This window comes from Durio zibethinus, chromosome 19 (genome assembly GCF_047325235.1).
Source record: "Durio zibethinus cultivar Kanyao isolate XHJ-2024 chromosome 19, ASM4732523v1, whole genome shotgun sequence".
Taxonomy (NCBI): Eukaryota; Viridiplantae; Streptophyta; class Magnoliopsida; order Malvales; family Malvaceae; genus Durio; species Durio zibethinus.
Window position 1 is genome coordinate 8,398,747 of NC_143180.1, and position 23,790 is coordinate 8,422,536.

Here is a 23,790-nt window from a genome sequence, read left to right on the forward strand (position 1 = left end):
CGTATTACATGCATTACATTTGCATTATTGTTTGGAGAATATTTGAAACTTTGGTTTGGCTATGCATTTGCATTATGCAGTAAATATTTGAATCATGGTTGAGAATATGATATTGTGAGAATCTAGATTGTTACATTTGTATAATTGATCATGACATTCAGTACATACAAAATTTTGACTTTGGTAAAAGTTTGAAGCTCATATGAAAAAGTGATTTTGAGTATTTTGATAAAGTTTTGAGTCTTAAATGAGAATCTTTAAGACATTTTCATATAAGAATCTTTAAGTTTTAAATGAGAATCTTCAAGACGTTTTCAAATGAGAATCTTTGAGTCTTAAATGAAAATTTTAAAGACATTTTCAAATGTAAATCTTTGAATCTTAAATGAGAATCTTTAAGACGTTTTCAAATGAGAATCTTTAAGTCTTAAATGAGAATCTTTAAAACATTTTCAAATCTTAAAGATGCGAAACCCTAAAGTTTGAACTAGAATGAAAAGTTTTGAACTTTTGGATGTGAATATCCAAAATTCAAACGAAAAGCTTTGAACTCAACTTTTGGATGCGAATCTCTAAATTTTTGAGTAAGAACCTTTGAACTTAAATGTGAAATCTCAAATTTGTTAAAGGTGAACCTTTGAACTCGAATGAGAAGATTTGAACTTTTGGATGTGAATCTCTAAAATTCAAATAAAAATCTTTAAATATTGGATGCAAGTCTTACAATTTACAAATGTGAATATTGAAATCTTGCAAATCTAAAATCTTACATATCTGTAATTTTGTGAATCAAATTCTTATGAAACTGAAATTTTGATAATCACATTTCTGTAAATCCTTGCGAAGCTAAAAGGTTCTTGCAAATCTAAAAATTTGAATTTTAAACTCAAATTATGAATATTTGAGTTTCCATTACAAATTTCATCATATCTGATCTACGACTCCTTTGAACATGATTGTTAAAGAGCATTTTATTTTTCAAAGTTGTGGTGCCTCTGTTTAGATGAACAATTTATTTTTTAAAGTTATGGTGCCTCTGTTTAGAAAAGCATTTATTTTTCCTAAAATCGTTGAGCCTCTATTTAGATGAGCTTTGTTTAATTTTAAAAAAACAACAAAAAAAGAAAAAATGTGTCTAGCTGATTATCTAGATATAAGAAGTGTCTACGTTTTTGCATAATTCCAGTTACACAGAAACTGCGTAAATAGGGGCAGCTGTAGATACCCTATTTTGTCCGAGGTTCTTTGTCAATTGAGACCAGTCCAAGCTCGACTATAGAGATTTTTATTCATTTTTATTTTAAATTTTTTATTTCATATTTATCATTTTTTTTTATTTTATGGTCTATCTATTTTTATTTTTTTTTCTCTCTCCATTTTTTGATTAATTAAAAAAAAAGAAAAAAATTGAAAGATAGAGATTAGGCATGGTGATGATTGTTATCAATAAGCACAACTAGATGCTAATATTTAGCTTTGGATGCTAATCAGAATTGAACAAAAACTCTATCAGCATGATTTTATAAATAATTGTAATTTACAACAGTGAAAAGGGGGAAACCAGCATAAGAGATCAGGAAAGATCCTAAAGAAAAATAGAAGTACATGACACCACCAGTTTACACTAAGCCAATTTTGCTACCATCTCCAAATTGCCATCCTTTCCATTAATGGCAATTCACACCGAAGCAGCTTAGTCTCAAAATTCAATACTATCTCCATTACCAGTCGAGACCTTATTAAATTTGAACCCATCATCAATAGCCACTGTTGCCAGCAGCACAAAAACAGAGTTATTGGAAATCACGTAGTAAATAGAATCGATTCATCAACCAATAGAAAAACCTAATGCTACCAACACGGATTCAAAAAGAACAAATGTAAGTTAGAAAACTAAAGAGATCAAAATTAGGAAAGGAAAGATGAGGAAAAAGAAAACCAGAAACCCCCTGGCAGCAATGGTGATACGCAATTATGGGTGCGACTTCTGAAAAATTTGAATGGTGAAGATATGGAGTTTGACAAAAGAAATCACATATTGAAAGTTGACGAAGATCCGACAGTAGGAAAGGCTAAAACAGAAGAAAGAAAAAATCATAACTTGGACAATAGATTTACGCTTTTAGGGAGCGATTTATGGAAAAACAAGCCCATATTCGCGATGAGGAAAGTAAGAAGCAGTGATGGAGAAAATTTTGGCTTGATTGGTCGTCAGACGATGGTGGAGTATGACGACGCTGGTGACAGAATCTGGAAACCTTTAAAGTTTTTGACCTAGGTTCTTTTGTCCCTAGAGAGAGGGGGAGAGAAAGTTAAGGGTAGAGAGAGAGTGTAAAGGTGAAAACTAAAACAAAGGGCTAAAACTCTAGCTTATATAGCCATATAAAACGACATCATTTTGGGTATTAGCTAAAAGTAGGATCCGCGTGTTTTGAAGTGGGTAACCCAACCCGTAATGCGACCCGAACCAGTAACTCACATCCCTGCCTTTAGCTCTAGCTGAGCTGAGTCATAAATTGAGCCGTCAAGCTGCACCCCCGAATCGATCTTTATGCCTCAAGCCGAGCTGTTTTAGCCGTTAAGCCGAACCGCGCCAAAGGTTTTTTTTAGTTTTATTATTTTTTTTCTTTATTTATTTATTGACTAAATTAAAATAAATTATTTATTTAATTAAACATTTTTTAATTCTCAATGACCTCTTTAAAATAAAATTTGAAAAAAAAATATTTTTAACAAAAAGTTGAAAGTATCAATTTGCCTTGAAAATAAAATAAAAAAAAATATTTTTGAGGAAAAGTTGGAAGTATCAATTTTTCTTAAAAATAAAATTATCAAGAAAAATATTTTTAAGGAAAAGTTGAAAGCATCAATTTTCCTTGAATATAAAAACCTTCAAATGCTTTAAGGAAAAGTTGAAAGTATGAATTTTTCTTATATGAAAGCATGAGTTTTTCTTATAAAAAGATCTATATCAAAAGTCGAATTATTTTTTTTTTCCTTTTCTATCTTTGAAAATTTTTAAATGCTAAATAATCCGACAACAGAACCTATGTAAAAGAAACAATAATTTTTTTACATACTCTTGAGGTGAAAAAATTTTTCTTAATTTTCTGTCAAAAATGTTGGAGTTAATTAAGAATAATTTTCAATAATTAAATACTTGATAAAATTTTTAAGGCTTATCGGATAACACAAAATTGAGCTAGTACCATCTTTCGATGAGCGTTGTGAGGGTTCTATAACTTTTCTCACACGTAACCGTACTCTCGATCCTAGTTCTGATTTCACAAATATTGAATTTACCTTTTAATGATATCTAAGCCAAACTTAAGAAAGGAACAGATTCAATCATGTGGCTAATCACACCTAAATAAAAAAGATTAACGGTGACTCTTTAAGTCAATATCTAGCTATAGATTTACGGATCTATATGTTAAAAAAATGTTTATGTTTTATTTAAAATAAAAATCTATCTAATAAGTTATATTATAAAAAAATATATACAAGTATAATTTTAAATTTAATATTTTTATAAGATATATATTTGGTCCCTAAACTTTGAGAGAATTTTATTTTGATCCTTCATCGACCATATGAGATGTTAACAATGTCATCACGTGATGCCAATTAGCAGTTGCCATCAATTTAGATGGTTTCATAGATGGAATAATTACATTAGCATACATTTAGATAATTGAAGACTCAATTAAAACTTTTTAAAATTTAAGAACCAAAATAAAATTTGGCATAAAGTTTAAGAATCATAAGTGCTATTTACTCTTTTCTTTTCTTTTTTTTTTGTTATTTTAGCCAAAAAAATTTTGATTTATAACTTCTTCGTTTCACATTATGTTTGGATTTGATATCACTTTGAAGATAATTATAGTAATTAATCATCAAGGTAACTTTTACTATTAGAATTATTTTATCATTTGTAATTTGAAATCACTTTATTTTTTCGTAAAAAATGTCTAAGCTTAAGAAGATAGGAGAATTGCAAGTGCGAAGACCAATCTTGTAGGAATCGTCCTAAAATATGTAGGTAAACTATTTAGGTGAAGCATCAGATTCAAAGATCACTGTGTTTGTTATTACTCAAGATCAATTATTTTTTATTTAAAAGTACTATAATAACCGTATATATTATTATACACAAAGTCAATGATTTTAATGTTGTTTAAATATAATAATTTATAAAATATTAGTAGTATTTTATTTAATTTATAATGAATTTTAATTAAATTATTCAATTAATAAATATATTTATTGAAAATTAAATTAATTTTTATTATATAAATTATGTAAAAAAACACTTTTAAATTAAAAAAACAAAACTAAATAAATAATAATAATTTAATCATTTTAACAATTTAAGATTATTATCACATAAAATCATCAAATGCTTACAAAAAATAATAATTTAATTATTATATATAAATCATCATAATTTTGGAAATGATTATCTCATGACAAACTCCACCTCAAAATGCTTAAGACTCAAGCGGCCTTTCTAAGCCCATCCCAACTTGGATCAATCCTGGGCTCAGGTTTTAAGTATCTTAACAATTATATTTAAACTACTAAAAACAGCGTAAATGGGGTAGTAGGGCTGGGCTCACTCGAACTGGGCTATAAAAGTAGGAGGTGAACTAGGCTTGGGCCATGAAACATTCCTTCTTCATGTTACTTTTTGTCTTCTTTTAATTTTCAAGATTTTGCCTTGCCTAGTACGTTCAAGAAGCCTTTTAAACTCTTTTCCCAAAACTCCATACTTTGCCGCTATATAGCTCACGTCCCAACTCCCAAAGCCATTTTTCCTCATTCATTCTATGGCTCGCAATATCGAAATTGAGACTAAAGAGAAGCCAAAATTCCCTAAAAGCTTGTTTTTATTGTTCCCAAAGCTTCCTTTCAACAGAAAACGCAGTGTTGAAGCTGTGATTGAAAAGAAACCAAATGAAAAGCAGTTGGGTGATGAGATGAAAAAGAGCAAAAAGGCTGATGTGGTGAAGTTGTCAGAGACTCGGCCAGCAGCTCCTTCCCCACTGAAGCTGGAAGCCCAACAGTCTGAAAGGAATTCCAATCCGACAATTCTGTGGCAGGTGACTACTCTCTCCCATGAAATGGCTTTTATTTTATTTTCTTGAATTAGACAAAGAAAGAATCTTTTAAAGGAGAAAAAGAAAAGTTTGGGTTGAGTCTAGAAGAAGGTATGCCCAAACTCCAATGTGAATACTATAAATGCTTTATTCCAAATCTATGATGTTCCCCCCATGCCAAGGACATGACAATCAAGCTTAATATTGGCTGTTTATAACATTACTTATCAAACACTTTTATCTTTATTTTTTTATTTTTTCAATATTTAATTTCAATTTGTAAAAATTGATATATTTTTTTTCACCCCAAGCATTTAAGTAAGTAATGAAGTAATGATGCATGATTCCCTTATCTTTTTAAATCACTTTTGTTTTTATTTTAATTTGCATTTCTTGATACTTATATGTATAGGTTTTATACCTAATTGTTTTACTAGAAAAATAATAAAAGCCTAATCGTGAACAAGATAATAGAATTAATTTGCCCAAACTTTTTATGATTTTTTTGTCTATCAACACGCATTAAGAATAATTAAAAATATTATTTTAAAAAATTTTCATTAAATGCACTATTTTAATTACATTAAAATTATATATTATTTTTTTTTTTATAAATATCACTTTCGTTCGATGATAACATCTTCCGTGAGTTAACACATTTTCCGTCCAGCTCAGATGGCGTATGTCTATCAAACTTGTATAAAAAAAGAAAAGAAAAAGCTGTAGACAAAACGTATAATTTTTTTCGGATAACGTGTGTATACAAGCAAAATAATTAAGGATTATTTAATTATTATTTTAATTTTTATATTTAATGTATTATTTTAACAAAATTCAAGAAAAATTAATATATTAATTGTATTTTTCTTTTATAAATATCATTTTAGTCAATGTCATTACGCATTAATTGACATTTTCTTTTTTGAACAAAATTTCCTTCAAAATTTATTAAAGTGAAAAACGAATGAAAAAATCTCTTAAAAATAAAAAAGAAAAAGAAAAACACGTGCAATAGGCACGTAACTCTCTGCTTTTTCCACCAATACAATATATATATATATATATATATAACCCTGTTTTGTGGAGTCAGAAACAAGTCTTAGTCCGAGCCCAGGTTAAGCAATGGCGGAATCAGAGAACAAAGAAATTCGAAGCCAAAATGAAAATCCTTTAGAACCCAGAAACATTTTCTCAATGTTACCCAAGATAGAGCTGAAATTCCCTTTCTTTAACCAACACTCTAAAGAAGCAGATGCCTCGGTTAAAAAAGAGGAGGAAAATGAAATTCTAAAACCACCATCTTTATTTATGGGAAACCGCCTGAAATTTCCGCCGCCTTTGGAATTTGAGGCGGAGGAGTGCGTTGGGAGGACTTCTAACCCTATAGTTCTCTGGCAGGTATACTGTTTTTCTTATAATTCTTTTTTTTTTCTCTTTCTCGGTGTTTTAAATAACTGAAAATGTGGTTTTGTCAAATATAATCTTCTTATTTAGATTAATGAGTATGGTTAGCAGTTTTTTTTTTTATGAGTTTATGTTTGATGCATTATCCTTGTATGATTCTTCTATAATTTGTTAGTGAACCACAATTTATCGCTAGATTATAATTATAGTTATATATTGTCATTTTGTCAAATATAAACTTTTCTATCTTATTGGAAGGAGTTTTTTTGAGAGTGTGGTAGCGATTGTTTGCCAATGTAAGTAGGAATTCTATGATACTAGGACTGGGAGTGAGTGTCTTACACGGGTATGCTCAATGTTTTTTTCAAGTTTTTCCATATATTTAGGGTCAGACCTCCATGCCCATGTGGGTTGAATACTAGTTAGACACAAATACTTAAAGAAAAATGAAAAGTCTGAGCATAAAATCTGAAGTCATTGATTTTTTATATTTTGGTTGACAATGATATTATGTTCCATCACCAAAAACAAAAAAGAAAAAAAAGATAATTTTATGGATGCCTTCTGGTGATATATAGTTGATAATAGATACTGAATCTTTTAACAGTGTCGACACTGTAATAAGATGAAATTAAGTGACGTTGAGAACTGAAGTCCCTAGAACCTTAGAAGTATCTAATGCTTCCCCTGTACCTTTGACTGTCTTTTAGTCATATTGTTAGGCGTATTCATCTGGACCTCTGAAGGTATATGGTTCAAAATGTCTTTGTGAGTGATCTGGTGCAGATGTGGGATGACACAGGATATCAGTTAATTATTTCAACAAAATTCATTAAAACTGTGGCTTAGACTGTTGAAACAAGGTATAATTAAAGAAAAAGTTCTTCTAAGTTTGTTATCATAGAATGAGTAAATGATGTCAATTTTCTGAAATGATGGTGAATCCTGTTTCTTCAAGACTGGTTTACAATAAACAAGAAGATGTACATATTTTCCATCCAATTCATTTAGTTTGCTTATGCTGGGTGTTGTGGATGGTAGATCCCTCTGTCTTTAGAAGAAAGAGGGAATCGTAATGTTAGCTTCTGGATCACAGATTATTGAGAAAATGATTGGCTTCTCAATATGAGATTGAATAAAGCATTTTTGTTGGCAATGGTTTTGATTAAGACCAGATTGGTTCTGACAGGCTTACAGAATGTATTAAACTTGTTACTATTAAAAATTTGTACCTGCTGCTTATGAAGTCATTCAGATTAAAAACCTAGTGATTTAGTAAATAAATAACTAAAAGTGATTAAGTTTTTTGGCTTTTGAGTTTTGCCATAGGTGGTCTTGTTTTCCTTAAAAATTATTATAAGGCTAAGAGTGCTTTGAGAATGTTCTTGGTAAGCTGGATTTTTTTCATGTCCTGACATAGTATTACACAGTTGTGTAAGACCAATAGCTGCTGTATTCTGGTTATGGCTGACAAGGTGTTTGTAATTTTTCATCCTTATTTGATAATACAAACCAATTGAATATTGATAATTTTTCATGATTGATAAAATGATTTACTTTGATTTTCCTAAGAAATGTCAGGATATGACATCTAAGAAGCTGTACATGATCCTCAACCCCCAGTGACCAGTCTATTGGGAACTAAGATCCAATCTAAGGGATTCTAACTATTTCTCTTTCTCTTTCTTTTCAACATTCTTGTCTTTCAATTTTCATTGGTAATTTAGGATGAGTGTATGCAAATAATTTTTCTTAGCACCACACTTCCTGTGCCATGGATGTTTCTCTGTGTTCATTTTGTTCATATTGTTAGTTTTGCAACATAAGCCAAAGTCATCATCTTCTATTACCTTTTAGCATAATTGTATAGTCGATCATATTGATGTTGCTTCTTCTTTTTTGTTTTAGCAATCTTGGCCTCATCTTGATGTACAGTTTATACTTTTGAAATTGATTTCTATCTTTCTTATAAAAGCTTTTCAGTTTCTTTTTTTACCCCCATTTCTTTTCTCGAATAAACCATTTGCTCCATGGACCTTCTTTTTATTATCTTAGATCAGATCCTGCTGTGTCTTCTATCATGTTTCAGAATTCTTGCTGTTCATAGGAATGACAACCAAACAGGGAGTAAAATTCAATTGTTTGTCTAAATAAAACATGAAAGTATTGTTTCTTTTCATAGATATATTTTTGTAAGTATTTGTTAACTAGTAATCAGTGGCTCTTCATTGATTCATTTGAAATCCTCCTGCAATCCGATATTTTGAAACTGCAATTTATGTAGTTTTGATCAATGAAGTAGCTACACAGAAGATGTGACCACACTCCCCCTCCGGATCCCAGGTTCCATGGCCTCCCTTCTGTGAATTGTTTTTAATGGTGCTGTTTTATTGAGTATGGTAGATAAACTGGCTGTCGGGGGTGTGTTTTATCTTTCATTCGTAACACCTTTTCATTGGGTTTTACTAATCCAATTAGTGAACTTGCTGTTAGGTTTATGCCATTGGTGGTTTCTTTCTACTAAAATGGATTTGGGCAAGATGGAAGGAAAGGAAGGAGATGGGAGCCAAAATGGAATCATCCGATGACGAGGGCGAGCAGCCTCCTGCTGATGATGATTCTCAATATGTGTGATAATCTTTGGATTATGTTTTATCAGACACTTTTACATTCTGGATTTTAGGAGTTATACTTTGCAGATATCTTATCAGAGTCCAAGTTTTTAAGGTGCTTGATTAAAAGTTCAGCTTCCGTAGCTGAGAACAATTTGGCTCATCCGATTTCACCTCGGTTCGAGTCAGTTTGTATTGGACAATAAAGCACGGTATAACAGCTGAACAATGAATGAGAGCAAGAACTCATGAAGATCAAGCAAAGGAACTTTCACTAGTGAATTGTATGAAGTCTATCAGTATAAATCGGTTATGAGGCGACCGTTGCAAATAAATAGTCTCAAAATTTAAACGAGGTAATCTTACTGAAAAAAAAAGAATGGCCATGCGATAGCTATACTGAAAGGTTCTTACGGACTGAACCAGCATAAATACATAGATAGATAACAATCAACTTTACATTCATTGTACAACATATTCCGAGACGTATCGAAAATGCTAGGTCAGTACCTTGTATGCCACACCTCCAGGCCTGCTTCTGATATGAGAGCCTGAAGCACCAAATCTGTGATAACTGATTATTGATGCAACAACTGATTATATATCTAAACTCAGCTGCAAATCCAAATTTTCATTCAGACTGAAAATAACCATCATAAATAGAAAGCCGGTCAAACGCATCAAAATTTGCCTTCAGTCCAACAAACTGACTACCCAGCTGAGCACAAGCAGCATCCGGCCACCGGCAGCCCCCATTCCGCAAAGGACATAGGGTTTCACATACTCGACCAAGTGGACTGCTCGAAACAACATCTTCTGACACAACTGTAATTGAAACGGATAAATCTGATTTGTCCTCAGGTCCCATCGTACCATCAGAATTTCTTCTAGGAGGTGAATGCATATATTTTTGTGGAGTTTCTGTTGGATTGCTTTCAAAATCAAAACTACAATTAACGCTACTTGTAAAGTTAACCCTGCACCCCAACGACTGTATGGCTCGCTTTATGGCTGCACTTTCCTTGCTGGCTCTCTTGGCCAAGTTCATTGCTGAGCTGCTTACCTGTTTCTCATTTCGTAGCTCTGCATTCAATGTTTCCATCGCCATTGAGTATTCTTTGGCTTTCTTTTCAGCCGCTTCTTTCGCCTGTCAGCATTACAACACCCAATAAATATTTCAAAAAAACCTTCTGCTTAGCGAATACTGTTACATGTTCCCAATTTATCCGTTGCACCATGTATTTCTGATTAACAGAGGAAAGGATTAGTGGCCAAATTTTGTAAGATTTAATACCTTTTGCAGTTCAGAAAACTTTATAGCCATGTGCCTGCTTTCAGCCTCGAGCTCACCAGCTTGGGATTCAGAAGGACAAGCCCAGCGAAGATGGAATTGGGGCCAAAGTGTTGGAGCTAAAGCAGCTGCTGGAGGTAAAACTCGGCCATTATGTTTCAATGGATCATAGAAAAGGTTATAATGGGCATGGGAACTTCCCTCCGAAGAACGGACATCAGCCAAATAGGCCCACAAGCATCCACAAGCTTCATAAACACCACATTGTAGTCTCTCCTTCTCGCTGAAAATTTAAATAAAGAAAATACCATAGAAATTAGAAAGTGGGTTCGGGAAATTTGAAGGGAAGGAAAAAAAGGAAATAATTTCTTTTGATGCAACAAAGTCATCTTCGAAAGCTTTTAACACTTCCTTCATGTACTATTACAGCTACCTCAGTTGTACAATATCACAGTTTAGACTAGTAACTAGTGAAGGAAATTATTTTAGGCTCACCAAAATTTTATGAAACAACATATAGAACTCATACTTTAATGTAGAAAGAACCATAAGCCTTTTTCCTCATTTCTGCAGGCTTATAAATCTTCTGATCTTGTGAAATGCAGAAGATTGCAACAATAAACAAACTGATTCCAGATTCAAGATGCTCATAGGAGTTATGCACAAATATTCACTATTTTCCTATAGAAGCATCAAATATATGAAAAGGCAGCATAATTTTAGATGGACAGAGATTAAGATGACTAGTTTTCTCAACATCAAGCAGAAAGAACCCAATGTAATATTAGAAGCAACGCACTCATATTTTAAGTAAATCCATCTTGATAATATGTTAGCTCTGTCTTAGTATATTTTAGGTAAACTTTAAACCTTTCATAAGGTCTTGATCACAGAGGATTGTAAACAAAGATGAAGGACAATGATCACCTGTGGACTGCCTCTAAAGGCACCAAGTGTTTGTTGCATGCACCATTTTTCCCCCAACCCCTCTCCCCCCCCTCCCCAAAAAAAAAAAGAAAAAACCTCAATTTTGTAATGCTGCATTTCTCATATTTGTCATAAAGCAAAACTTGAGCTGGCACGTGCAGGTTAATGCTACTGATAGGAAATTACCTGTTACACAAGAAATTTCCAAAACGACAAGAAAGCACACAGTCCAAGAAATCCACCAGGAAAGTCTAAATCACCATAAAGTAAGAATGTCATTACTATAGAGAAAACAAAAGAAAAACACCAAAAATACAGCTATGTCAACCTCATGAAACCAAAAAAAAAAAGTTTATATTTGATAACAACAAGAAATGCATGCCATGCATAAAAGAAAGATACATACTGAGGAGAACTCGAAAGCAAAAGGATACATCCTTAACAACTGTGAAACACAATCAACCCACTGCAAAACAATCAGATGTCCAATCAGATCGGTTAAAATAGAAGTCATACAAAGCACAACTTTTCATAACATATAGCAACTCAGATTAATCAGAGAACTAAAATTATACTGATTAATTAAGGATATCAGCAAAATAAAACATTTATTATTTATAATTTTGGTAAAATAAAAGCCCCCAAAGGTTTTAGTGAAAATCTATTTACACCCCATTGTTTTGGAAAACCCCCTTCCCGAAACAAAAATAATGGCATTAAAAATCCATTGAACTTATCATCTACTTTTCAGCATATTCCATTAGCCTTTTAATGGCTATTTCACATTGTTTCTTTTTGAGGGAGGAAAAAGGGGATTTTCAAACTACCGGAGGATAAAGTGTATTTTCCACCCAAACCTCTCATAACAATTTTCCCTTATAATTTTACAAGTGCATTAAATGTGAAAATTAACAAACTACAGTAACGCTAGTTCATTGATAGAATAACCATAAATATATGTCAGCATGTGCACCTGTAAGAATATAGGGGAATAATTGGTCTGCGCATGAGATGAATTAGAAGCTTGAGGTGTTAATGATCCTGAAGATTGACGCATAGGTGATGATGAAAAACTTCCAGTAGAAGATTGTCTGGTTAATTCAAACGAAGTTCCAGATATGCTCGGCATTCCCACACGATCTGAAAATGGGTGACCAAAAGCTAGCCAATCTTTTTCAACAAGTGCCTGCACCAAGACAAAATAGTTCAGAATTTAAGAGACAACTGGATAAGTGGTTATCTCAAGTTCCTGGGGTACTGAAGCTATCAGCATCTCATATGGATGTGACCAAGTGAAATTAAACTGCAAAACCACTTTTTTTGGGCAGGGGGCTGTGGGTACATGACACATTGACACTTATTGATCTCAAAAGTAATGCCAAGCATGTGATGAAGTCTCACACACCAAAAGTGAACCGGGAAAAGGTACAAGGAACACCAACTACAAATTAAGCAGCTTGTGCAGTAATGCTGCATATGAAAGATAGGGTTCAAGAACAGAGATTGCAGAAACAACAAGGGTGGTGGGAGGAGATTATTGGTTGGCAAGAAGAATCTCCTTCAGAAAATTACCTGAAAACCTGTGAATGTTCGGTAATATGGATCAAGCATCAGGTTTGCAAGTGAAACCAGCTGACTTGTTCTATCCCATCCATCACTGCACAGTAAAACAGCCCAGATACAAATAAGAAACACCACAGTCCATGGTAGAGGATAATTAAATTAACAAGCTAGGTGTCATGTGTATATAAAAATAAAAAAGGAAAGAAGAGAAGGTAAACAACAACAAATGTGATGGTATTCATATCATTTACTGGTAGTTGTTGGCATGAGTCAGGAGGCAGGAGAGTTGCAACAATTTTATTTCCTTTATTTATTTTCTTAAGATAAATTGGGTCTTAGTTGCATTTTATACCAAAGTCAAAATTTAGCCCTCAGGTTTCTACTGGGCTTAGGATAGGATTACTAGACGGGTTTTCACATATTTTCTCTTCTTTTCTTCCTTTTTTTTTTTTTTCATTTTTAACAATTTGAGGTTTCAGTTTAGCCTACCGAATACCAGTTAAACATATTCATGTGAATCGCCTCAATCAAACCAAAGTGAAAAGGGTTGATTGACCAAATAAAAGTCATAAAGCCCATTTCACACAGTTCAAATTCGAGGGGTCATCTAAGGATTTCCACTGTTTTTATTGAAGCTAGTAAAGGAAATGAAAGGACAGGATATGTCATCACCTTCTTTGCATAATTAACATTAGTAAGGGAAAGGAAAAGGAAAAGGAGAGATTATGAAAAATCTTGGTTTGGTTTAAGGAGGGAAAGGAAAAGATACATCTTAATACACTTTTCCAAGTATATCCTTTCTAAATAAAATGTTTCACCCATCATGTGATTGATCTTTGAGATAAATTATTTTAAATAAATTTGAAATTGAAAGAACAAAAATAACTTCTATTAAGGATATGATTTTTCTCCCAATAATTTTTTTTCTTTCAAAATTGTTTGTGCACAATTATAATTCCTTTTTGGCATTAATTAGCTAAAAAGAAAATTTAAGAAAATGAATTTTGCTTATTAAGATAGAATCTTCCTAGTACTATTTTTTCTTACAAGTCTATAAGCTCCAATGTGGGCATTATTTCTCCAATGTTTTGTGTTTCTTCATGTTCTTTATCTTCACCACCAATTTGTGAGTTAATAAAATGGCAAGAAAAAATTTCAAGAGCCCAGCATAAATATAAAAAAAATCAAGGCTATCTAACAGTAGAAGCCGAAGTTATTGACCAAAAAAACTAGTTGATAAAGAGCTGCAAGAGGATTTAAAGGGTACATAAATGGCTGTGGTTTGGTGATTATAAAGGTTTTGTTTGAAATTTAAAGAATACAATAAGGTATAGTAGTCATTTCATGTTTTAAAATTTTATTCCTTTCCCCTCTTTTACCCCAGATTTGGAGTAATTGGATAATGGGTATTCGAAGAGAAACTGAGGGAGGCTCAGCACCCCTTCCCTTTCATTCATTTTAATTCCAGTGGTACCCAGAAAGGGGAGGGTTTCTCCCTTTCATCTCCTTTCCTTTCCCTCCTTTTACCCCAATCCAAACACACTGTTAGGCCGCATACCCTTTGCTAAAGCTTGCTACTGCAAAAAATTGTGACTTATGCTAATAGATCATTCATGTCATCTAAAACCATGCCAATACAAGAACATCCTGTGCAGATGAATAAACTCCTCCACATCTCACAAGTTAAATCTAAGACCTTGTTCAGTACACTGACACATGTGCCCCCAATTAGACAATGATATATAAGCAAGAATAATTTGACCTTACGAAAGCAGAAAAAACAACATTGCCAGCATGTTCAACCAAAAAGACCCATTTCACTTGCTCAAATGCTGACTACAAAGTTACAATAACTATGGTCAATGACATAGAAACAAGTCTTAAGAAAGAGAATGGAGAGAATTAGTCTATCCTCAAATCAACTTAAAAAATAAATAAATAAAAACTCTCAAATGCAACAAGTGGTTGAAGTGATCAATAGATAAGGTACAAAATTAAAAGAACTCTGACCTGCAATGCACAAGCACTGACGCTGATTCCAAAGCAACACGTGCAGCAATCCAAGCTGAACCAGCCAAGACACTTTGAACATGTATTAACCAACCACTGTCACCAAGGGTAGATACTGACGCAGACATACTGCTGAGATTTCTCCCACCCCAAGTCCAACCGCCATGTCTCTGTAAGTTAAAATTGCCATAGATTAGATGTTCACCATAATACTATTATGCTTCAACATAGTTGACAAGATGATATAAAATTTCAAGTAAAATTCTTGTCAACATATGTTATTGGTATATAACAACTTCAGAGGCCATTTCAAGCAAAATTCTTGTCAACATATGTTATTGGAATATACCAACTTCAAAGGCCCTCGAAAAGTTGATTGACCAGTAAACTTGGGGAACGACCTAGCATACTAACAAATTCATATTCAAAATAATACAAATTACAGCTCAACATGATAAACCATGGAATAGATCCATTCCTAACAAGGGGAAATCAAGTACACAATATAATACTATACCCTTGTTATTGGTATATATACCAACTTCAGAGACCCTAAAGAAGCTGACTAACCAGTAAACTCAGGGAACAATCTAGCATACTAACGTATTCATATTCAAAATGCTACAAACTACAGTTCAACGCTATAAATCATTGAATAGATCCATTCCTAACAAGGGAAAATGAAGTTCACAATATAATACTATACCCTTGGAATTTAGATAAAAGAATTATCAGCCAGCTTTTGCTCAACAAAAAAAAAAATTCTAGTCTACATAATTTCTTTAGCAAGAAAGTCTATGCACACTAAAGCTTTACAATTTTTTGTCAACTTAATGCACCAAATATCATCATGATTTTCTCTAAATCCACTTCCAGTCTGAAAAGATTTTGTCTATGCACTTTAACAACAGTAATTGATCAAGATCTTTCATAGGACTGCAGGACTAACCAAGAATGATGACATTCCATCTGATGATGCGGCACCGTGAGTATCTAAATAGTCTCTAAGCCGAGCAAAACTTTCTCTCATTGCATGTATGTTGTCTATCCCAAAGAAAACTATCTGGAAAGAAGAATAAAAGAAACTGGGGTCAATAAACTATAATCCTAAATTGCACGAGCCAGAGATGCATAACTCCTAAGATCAAACCTTAGACAGACCTCAGACTGAAAATAATTTGAAGATGACTCCGAGCCCCCTCCCATTGCTCCATTTGCCAATGCATTTTTCCTTGGTCTTGCATCAGCTATATATAACTTCCTGAATTGGCATAAAGAATATATGAAAACAAAGGTAACACTGTAGTTTCTATAATAACATTAGTTTCATCCTACTGGACCAACAGCAAAATAGAAACAAACCAGTAAAAGTTTAAAAAACATGTACATTATTAAGGCATATTCTAAAAAGCAGGTTCCTTAAAAACAATGAGTTTTCTCTGTCAACAAGCTCACATGAGATGATGAAAATGAGCCCACCATTGTAAAATCTGGTGGAATATATAAAATACATAACCACATTTTAATTTGATAATCGATATGCACCTCCTATTCAAGCAGCAGCTTAAGATTAGGAAGTAGATGATGATACTTATAATTAGGAAAAACAACCTATGAAATCATATAGGAATGAACTAAAAGGAGTACCTCCTTGAACTCTTTCCATTAACAAGTTGAGTGCAAAGCGCAGCAACCAACTTTTCATCAGCATTGCTATGGCAGAATCATCAAAAGGAACAATCAGACGCTCCATATTCTAAGCCTTGAAAGAAAAACTAAATATATGTTTGCCATAGACATCATTTTTATCTAGCATCATTTTCTTATGAAACTTTATTATGTCAAATTTATTTTTCACTGAAAGGCTTTGGGTTTAATTGAGAGCTTAGGAATACCTCCTCATATTCATCATAAGACCAACTAAAGGTTGTGATGAACGTGCAAGAACAGCTCCAGTTCCTGCTATTCACCACAAATATCATAAAATAAGTACATATATCACTGGAAAAAAAAAACACACACACACTATTAAATCTGTTGCATACCAGGATGACACCATGAAACTACAGGTATCCTACACCTTGCACGAAAAGTGGAAGCTTGGATCACTTCTTCATCACTAGCATTATTAGCCAAGCATAAAAATTAGTTTCTTAGCTCTAGCAAGAATACAAAATCAGCCTTATCCACGATTGCTGTGATTCAAAAGTGAAAATGAGGAAAGACTGTATCTAATTTCTTTTTCCTTCTTCCTCTCGCTATCTCAAAGGGTCTCAATATCTTACCTAATATTTTTTGGAACAATCAATGCAAATGGATAACTCTGGCACGTTGTATAGTTGGAATTTGTATCACTTATTCTCAACAAATCATTAGACAATGTAAATGACCCATCTTCAATCATCCTCATTGATGCACAATGGAAGCCTTTTCCAAGAAGACGAAAGTACTCATTCAGTAATCGCACCTTTGGGTTTGGGTTACTGAATTTGGATGGTCCACAAGTAAAAGCGTAAAGATCCCAAATTCTTGCTGGTTTTGTACATCTTGATAATGCATCAAATATAACACGTCTCTACATAGATAAAGATTTATAACCACATTAATTTCTTCATATAAATTACTTAGATCTCTAAGCCATGAAGTCAAAGAATAGAATAGTTTTACTATTTTTCTTTTCCAAATTAACTGCAGTCTAAAATAACAAATTTGGAAGTTAAAACTTACAAGCATTACAAGTATTTATTTTTCCAAGAAATTAAAACAAAAGTTTCCTTTGTATAAGAGGATAAAGCACCAAGTTAAGCCTAGAAGAAACTTTCATGGACTCAATAGTCCTACTACTCAATTGTGGCATATTATTTCCATTGAATATAAGATCAAAACTTATTGAAACACAAACCACATTATCCCAGCACAAAAAAGAAAGAAAAGAAGAGAAAAAAGAATAAAAGGGAGAACAAAACTAATACATTGACAGAAACAGGCAAATACACAAAGGGAGATATAAAGCAGCAGCACTGATAGTCGTGGAGAACATGGTATGATTTTTCTCCCACCTGAAGTCTAAAATAATCCTAGAGCTATGCCCTCATCTTAGCAGAAATTGCACCTTTTCCTTTATTTAATTTCTTTGAACAACACTAAATAACAAACTTCTTTCAAGTCTTTATTGATATAACAAGTACGAGCATGATTACAAAAAATCCAAAATTATTCCCTTTATTTGGATTTAGGGAAGGGTAGAGTCTTTGAGTAAAGGGATAATGCACCAAGAATTCAGCCCAATGCTCAGGTGCAAAAACAAATAAATAAAATTTTTAAAAAAACTTATTGAGAATACATAAGGAACCCAAAGAATTGACAGATAAAACTGACCTGCTTTGTTTGAGGGCGAAAACCAAACACAATAATTCTCATATCTTTTCCTGCAAAAAGAAGAGAAGCCTTTAAGTCCACCACTATTTCCTTACCAATTAAATCAGAAAACTAACATGGCAGTGTCTATGACCCCAAGCAAATAGAAACTCGCTAGCATAAATAAATATAACAGCATGATAAGATATTAAATTAGCATGATTGTTAATTTTTAGGGTTCTAAACCATTAACAGATGATAGTAGAATATGACAGCCTCCTTACAATTAGTTTAAATGATTATTTATATTAGGGTACCGCAACTCAATCCCTATCTAATTTTAGCCATTTATTTCAAATTCAATGAAAGCAATGTCAATTCTACATCCACAACCCTAAAACCTATTGTTGCAAGATGGAAACCTGATAAAGTCTATAGGAGGAGGGGCAAGGACAGCAATGCAAATATTATAATATGGCAAGGTTCTAAAGCTGAACTTGCTTACTAGCTGGCATTCACATGCTGCCACGTTAAGTAAAAATCCTACCACTTAAGGGGACCGTTGGTTGATCATCATTAAGATGCTTGCTGCCACTTAATAAAGGCCCTATCCATCATTCTAGGATATTATGAAGATGCTGGCTATCTTCTAATCTTCTCTATAGCAGGTTCCCTATACCTTGACTGCCTAAATATTTGGGAGATTTTTGTGCGTTAGGTAGTGTTATGTGGAGACAAATTAATTTTGAATGTTGAATTTGTGGTGCATTCCTAGGGAATGATTCCCTAATCCTAAGTGTGTTTCAGAAGTTATTGTCTTCCTTGATTTCAGTTTTCATAGTTTACCTTAATTCCCTTTGTTTTCCACTTCCTAATTTTCTAATTGTTTATGTTCACATATCTTCTTCCTATTGTTATTGTTTGAACCTAAACTTTAAGTCCTAAATCAGCGTATATCTAGTCTAAGTGTGTTGTTTATATAGCTCCTACATCAGCTATTGTCTTCTTACGGCTTTTTCTATGCCAATTTCAGCCACTGTTCTGTTCCATTTCGCTCTTTCTACTTCCTTACATCAGTGAGACCAGCACTGTCTTGCCTTTACAATATCAACTGAAACAAAGTAATCAGTACAATGGACAGTTGTTTAGGTCAAATATGATAAATAAAATTTTCTAGTATTTGACATCAACAAAAGTCAAGGAGAATATAATATGAGAGTAATAAAACAATAATTAGAAATTAAATTAATGGCACTAATTTTTTAGAACAGTAAAATAATTTGGTTCAATTGGAAAAGTTTCATTTAAGTATAGAATGCCATTGGTTTTATAGAAATTTTATTCTGTAAAAATTAGTCTTGGACTCCAGTTAGCCCTAAATAGTGATTTGGCTTCTTCTACTGCCAAAGGAAAAATGTCAAGAAAAGCATACTTTCAAATGACTAACTACCACAATATCTTAGACAATGCTAGACCTATAACAGCGGCAATTGGGCAATACAATATTTTGTATTATAGAGTGATTATTTGAATTCATTATTACAACAAATCAGAATCAAAGAAATGAATGTGTAGAAAAGAGCTTTGGAAGGGGAAAGAAGGTTTTGTAGCTTGTACCCTGAAAATGCAAAATAAGAAGGCAGACTGATAAGATTATTTATGGTTGAAAATCTGTACCTAATTCAAAACCCTAACAGGTGTATGGGGACTGGAAAGGTGGACGTCACAATCCCATAAAATCATAGTTTGTCATTTTGATGGCACTTATCCCTTTTCTTGGACTAGTTCCAACAAAAATGTTAAGTTATTTTCTAAGAGTTTCTTTGGAAGGGAACACTAAAGGGATTTCTGCAAGAATGTTAGGGGCTTTACACTACCTATGTGGGAATTTGATATAATAAGAAGCAGGAGAATTTAGGCATGACCCAAGTTCCCAAAACTCCACTCAAACATCAACTTTCTAAACTCAATCAAACTTAGGGACTTGGAAGTAGTATTTTAACTTACCCTAGAAAATCTGTAATAACATTAGTTCAAATTGGCGTACACTGGCAATAAATTCTACCTTTATCCCCCCTGCCCTCTTCTGCAAACAAAGCTAAAGCCAAATTGTTACCTCTCTGTCTCTGTCTCTCTCTCTCTCGCTCTCCCCTACCATTTTTTGGAGTCCCAGGTCCTTCAAACTTCAAATTTTTTAACATAGTCTAAGAGGGAAAAAGAAGGATTTCAGATCTGTGTTTTGAAAATTCTTTTTTCAGCAACCTTCAGATTATGCTTACAATTTGGTGCTTTTGTTTTATCTACAAGCCTACCAACCTGAGATGCAAGCAACAAAAGATTCATATAACTGCTAATTACAGAAATACAACCATTTAGCCCGCAACCAATTCCACTTATCCCAATGAACAAGTATACTCATCCAAAGGTAAAAATAAAAACCCAAACAGTTAAGGTATTAAAAGAGATCCATAGCATACCTATGATCAGGAGAAGACGACGTGATGAAGACTTGTCAGTTTGGCGAGGAGCTGATTGAACCTTCACTACCTACACATATTCCAGCCAATGCAAAGACATCAAAATTATACGCGAGAAAAAATGTAGAATAATAAATGGGCACTAATATTCAACAGTCAAAAAACAAAAAGAATGTCTTCAACTTCTTGTACTAGTGGCTAAGAAGGCTTTAGAAGACATGTAAGATGGGAGTTCAAACCCCACCATCCCCATCCCTTATCCTGGGGACCAAGAAAAACAAAGGAACCCTATATATATTATATAAATATCCATCTAAACCGTAATATACGTGGAAGAATTAGGAACTAAAACACTTTCTATACTATTGCATGCCTTTTTTTTTTCTTTTTTTTTTCTGTACAGACAGATATTGGATATCGAGGCATCTTACAGAAATAGGTAAGGAAGCTATCAACTTAAGATCCTATCAGGTATCATAAGCCCAATTGGTTGATTAAGCTCAAATAACCAAAAGCTGATAACAACATAGTCACTCTTAGATCACATAGGACTTAAACACTGCATAGGCATACATACAGTAACCGGCGATAACTTCCAGCATTTACTCAACCTAATATGTGCGTAAGGCCTCTCGAAATTCTTAAAAAATAAAACAAAATAAAAAACTCAACTGAACTTACTGCTTAATTGTCTCCTCACAAATGAATACAGATTTTCATGAAATAGCCTTTTTTTTTTTCTTTTTCCTAATACTTGGTCCAAAATCCCACTTAGATTCATTCCAACAAAATTTATTTCTGTAGATTGTTAAGTGGTGTTATCCACATGTATTAAGTATTGAGGTTGTTTTGACATATACCTAAGTTAAGCCTCTCCACCTAATGAAAAGTCCATATCTCCAAGCTTAACAACAAATAATACTTACCATTTTGTTGAATCTCTCAATTGTTGCCAGAGGAATGGTACCTAGTGAAACAATATTTCTGGTGCCGTCACTCTTTGGAAAAAGGGAAAATTTGATCAATTACATTGAAATTGTAACAGAAATGAATAAATACATGTACTACTTATGCATATATATAAAAGAGATTCCTAAATAGTGATGTCATTGAAGTTTTGCAAATGCAACAGAAACAATTAAGTCCCACAGCCATGCAATATCCTATCCTTTTTTTATCATCATAATTAAATCATATGAGTGTCATTATAATTCTCATCTCTTCTAATACCAATGACCTTTTTTTTCTTTTGCCAATGCTTTATTGTTTCTTCCACCTCCTCATCTTATCTCATTTGTGCTAAGAAGTCTTTATTTTCTTCTGAACATAAACATCCATCACACAGAATAATTTCATATTAAACCAGAGCATCTTATAGAGCAATTTTAAAGCATATTAGATGGTGAAACTAATGGTATTCATACTGATACTAATGTCAAAGCAGATAGTACAGCAAAGCCATTTAATTTCCAATATTAAGGCTGAGATCAATCTAAAAAAAACCTAAGTAAAGTTCTTAGACATACATCAAATTTGATCCAATTGCCTTGAATGGAGGCTGAACTTCTTCGCTTAGAATATCAAGTAACCGCGTAAGTTGTTAGGTGCTTAGAACTAATTTAATATAACCCCTTTGTGCAAATGTTATTTCAAGTACAAAATATCGGAATACTTGTCTGTGCTGCTACCCTAAACCTCTTCACGCACCAAACATGCTAACATAATACTGGCATATGTTGGGCAAACGATGCGAGATGGGAAAAGTTTACCAAACACAAAATGTATTAAGGCAAATGACTTACAAGAAAGAGGAGACGAAAGTTGGTAACAAATAAGGTTCCTGCCTCATCAGTATTAACAAGAACAACACCGTGGCCCTGAAAAAAGTGAACTCCAAAATGCCATTACTTTTCCATATGCTATTCACAACATTTTTAAAAATAAAAAGAATCTTTATCCTAACAGTATTCGCTTAGAATATCAAGATTCTTGAACTGCTTCCCCGCTTTAATAATGAATTAACAATCTTTCGAATCTCTCTTTTCAATCAAAATAATTCGTGATCTGAGTTAAAAATTGCCTGAAGCTATAATTCAAATTGTGTCCCATAAATGCAAGAATTTTATTAATCTGAAAGGATTTTTTTTTTATGTAAATCTGAAAGGAATTAATAATAAAAGAAAATAAATTCTTAAATACCTCCTCTACAACTCGCTCAGCTTCAAGCAAAAACTCCAAACCGACATGCGAAATCGACCTTGTAACCGGCTACAATTAAAATTCGTTAATTAGTTATTAAAGAAATGATCGATTAATTACAAAAAGATAACCCTTCAATTCAAAATTATATATTTGCAAAAAAAAAAAAAAAAAAAAAAAAAAACCACAATTTTGGTCCATTCAAGGGCGTCCCAGCTACCAGCACCATCCAACCGTTTGCGACCGTCAGAAGGGTCTCTGACGGAGGCCGATCGACGTGGCCTAGGTGCAGCCATGGCCGTCGATTATTGGCTGCAATTATTTCCCTTTTGAAAAGTGAGAAAGAAAATGAGAAAGATGTACGGGTGGTTTTCTTATTATTACGTCGATTATAGCGGTGATTGATCGATTGTGTTTTTCGGCTTCTGGCCGCATGAAGAGAGGAATTAGTTAATTATGATATATGATGATTGATGATTGGATTTGGATCCTACACTAACAACACTAATATGTAGGACGAACTTTACATTCAAATCATATAAAATAAAATAGTGGTTTACCAAATTATACATGGTATCTCCGATTGGAGCGAATTTTTTTGTGCAGGAAATTTAAAAAGATATTCTCTTGCATCAATTTAATATATTCCAAAATTTTATTTTTGAAATATTTTTATAAAAATCAAATCATGATTTAATAAAAAAAAAATCGACATCATAACCCTTGTAGGATTTATTTTTAAAAATAAACCCCCAGACCCTTTTTATCAAAACACTCAAACATTTGATTTAATATTAATATAATCTATATTTTTAACTTATCCTACTTCAATCTTTTTGCTCATATTAAAA

The 23,790-nt window shown here is 32.9% G+C and overlaps 2 protein-coding genes across 10 annotated transcripts; one reads left to right on the top strand and one right to left on the bottom strand.

Moving 5' to 3' along the window:
* Window positions 1–4,732: 4,732 nt before the first annotated feature.
* On the top strand, window positions 4,733–9,397 carry LOC111310382 (uncharacterized). Of its 2 annotated transcripts, none has more exons than XM_022909802.2 (2): window positions 4,733–5,102; window positions 8,997–9,397. In XM_022909802.2, exons 1-2 carry the CDS (start codon window positions 4,830–4,832, stop codon window positions 9,135–9,137), a joined length of 414 nt encoding a protein of 137 aa, XP_022765537.2. In that variant the 5' UTR covers window positions 4,733–4,829; the 3' UTR covers window positions 9,138–9,397. The 2 variants fall into 2 exon arrangements, with proteins under 2 accessions (XP_022765537.2, XP_089604667.1); XM_089748541.1 differs by lacking the exon at window positions 4,733–5,102 and adding an exon at window positions 6,133–6,497.
* On the bottom strand, window positions 9,365–23,563 carry LOC111310380 (phosphatidylinositol-3-phosphatase myotubularin-1-like). 8 transcript variants are annotated; one of them, XM_089748539.1, is made up of 19 exons: window positions 23,500–23,563; window positions 22,940–23,008; window positions 22,543–22,617; window positions 21,667–21,738; window positions 20,741–20,810; window positions 18,285–18,334; window positions 17,192–17,481; window positions 16,952–17,025; window positions 16,802–16,865; window positions 16,554–16,619; window positions 16,068–16,167; window positions 15,856–15,969; window positions 14,907–15,076; window positions 12,906–12,990; window positions 12,307–12,519; window positions 11,740–11,799; window positions 11,520–11,584; window positions 10,410–10,689; window positions 9,365–10,262 (listed from the first exon to the last, which is right to left on the bottom strand). In XM_089748539.1, exons 1-19 carry the CDS (start codon window positions 23,509–23,511, stop codon window positions 9,747–9,749), a joined length of 2,445 nt encoding a protein of 814 aa, XP_089604665.1. In that variant the 5' UTR covers window positions 23,512–23,563; the 3' UTR covers window positions 9,365–9,746. The 8 variants fall into 8 exon arrangements, with proteins under 8 accessions (XP_089604665.1, XP_022765532.1, XP_022765529.1 ...); XM_022909797.2 differs by having other exon boundaries at window positions 16,802–16,868; window positions 23,500–23,526; XM_022909794.2 differs by lacking the exon at window positions 23,500–23,563 and adding an exon at window positions 23,128–23,418.
* Window positions 23,564–23,790: the final 227 nt, after the last annotated feature.

Excerpts from the sequence above, each read along its gene's own strand:
- LOC111310380 (XM_022909791.2), bottom strand. The coding sequence starts at position 23,235 with ATGGCTGCACCTAGGCCACGTCGATCGGCCTCCGTCAGAGACCCTTCT. Across the intron at positions 23,009-23,124 it reads TTGAATGGACCAAAATTGTG|CCGGTTACAAGGTCGATTTC; the intron begins GTTTTTTTTTTT and ends TTTTAATTGTAG. Across the intron at positions 17,026-17,191 it reads ATTGTTCCAAAAAATATTAG|TGATGAAGAAGTGATCCAAG; the intron begins GTAAGATATTGA and ends TAATAATGCTAG.
- LOC111310382 (XM_089748541.1), top strand. The coding sequence starts at position 6,222 with ATGGCGGAATCAGAGAACAAAGAAATTCGAAGCCAAAATGAAAATCCT. Across the intron at positions 6,498-8,996 it reads ACCCTATAGTTCTCTGGCAG|GTTTATGCCATTGGTGGTTT; the intron begins GTATACTGTTTT and ends ACTTGCTGTTAG.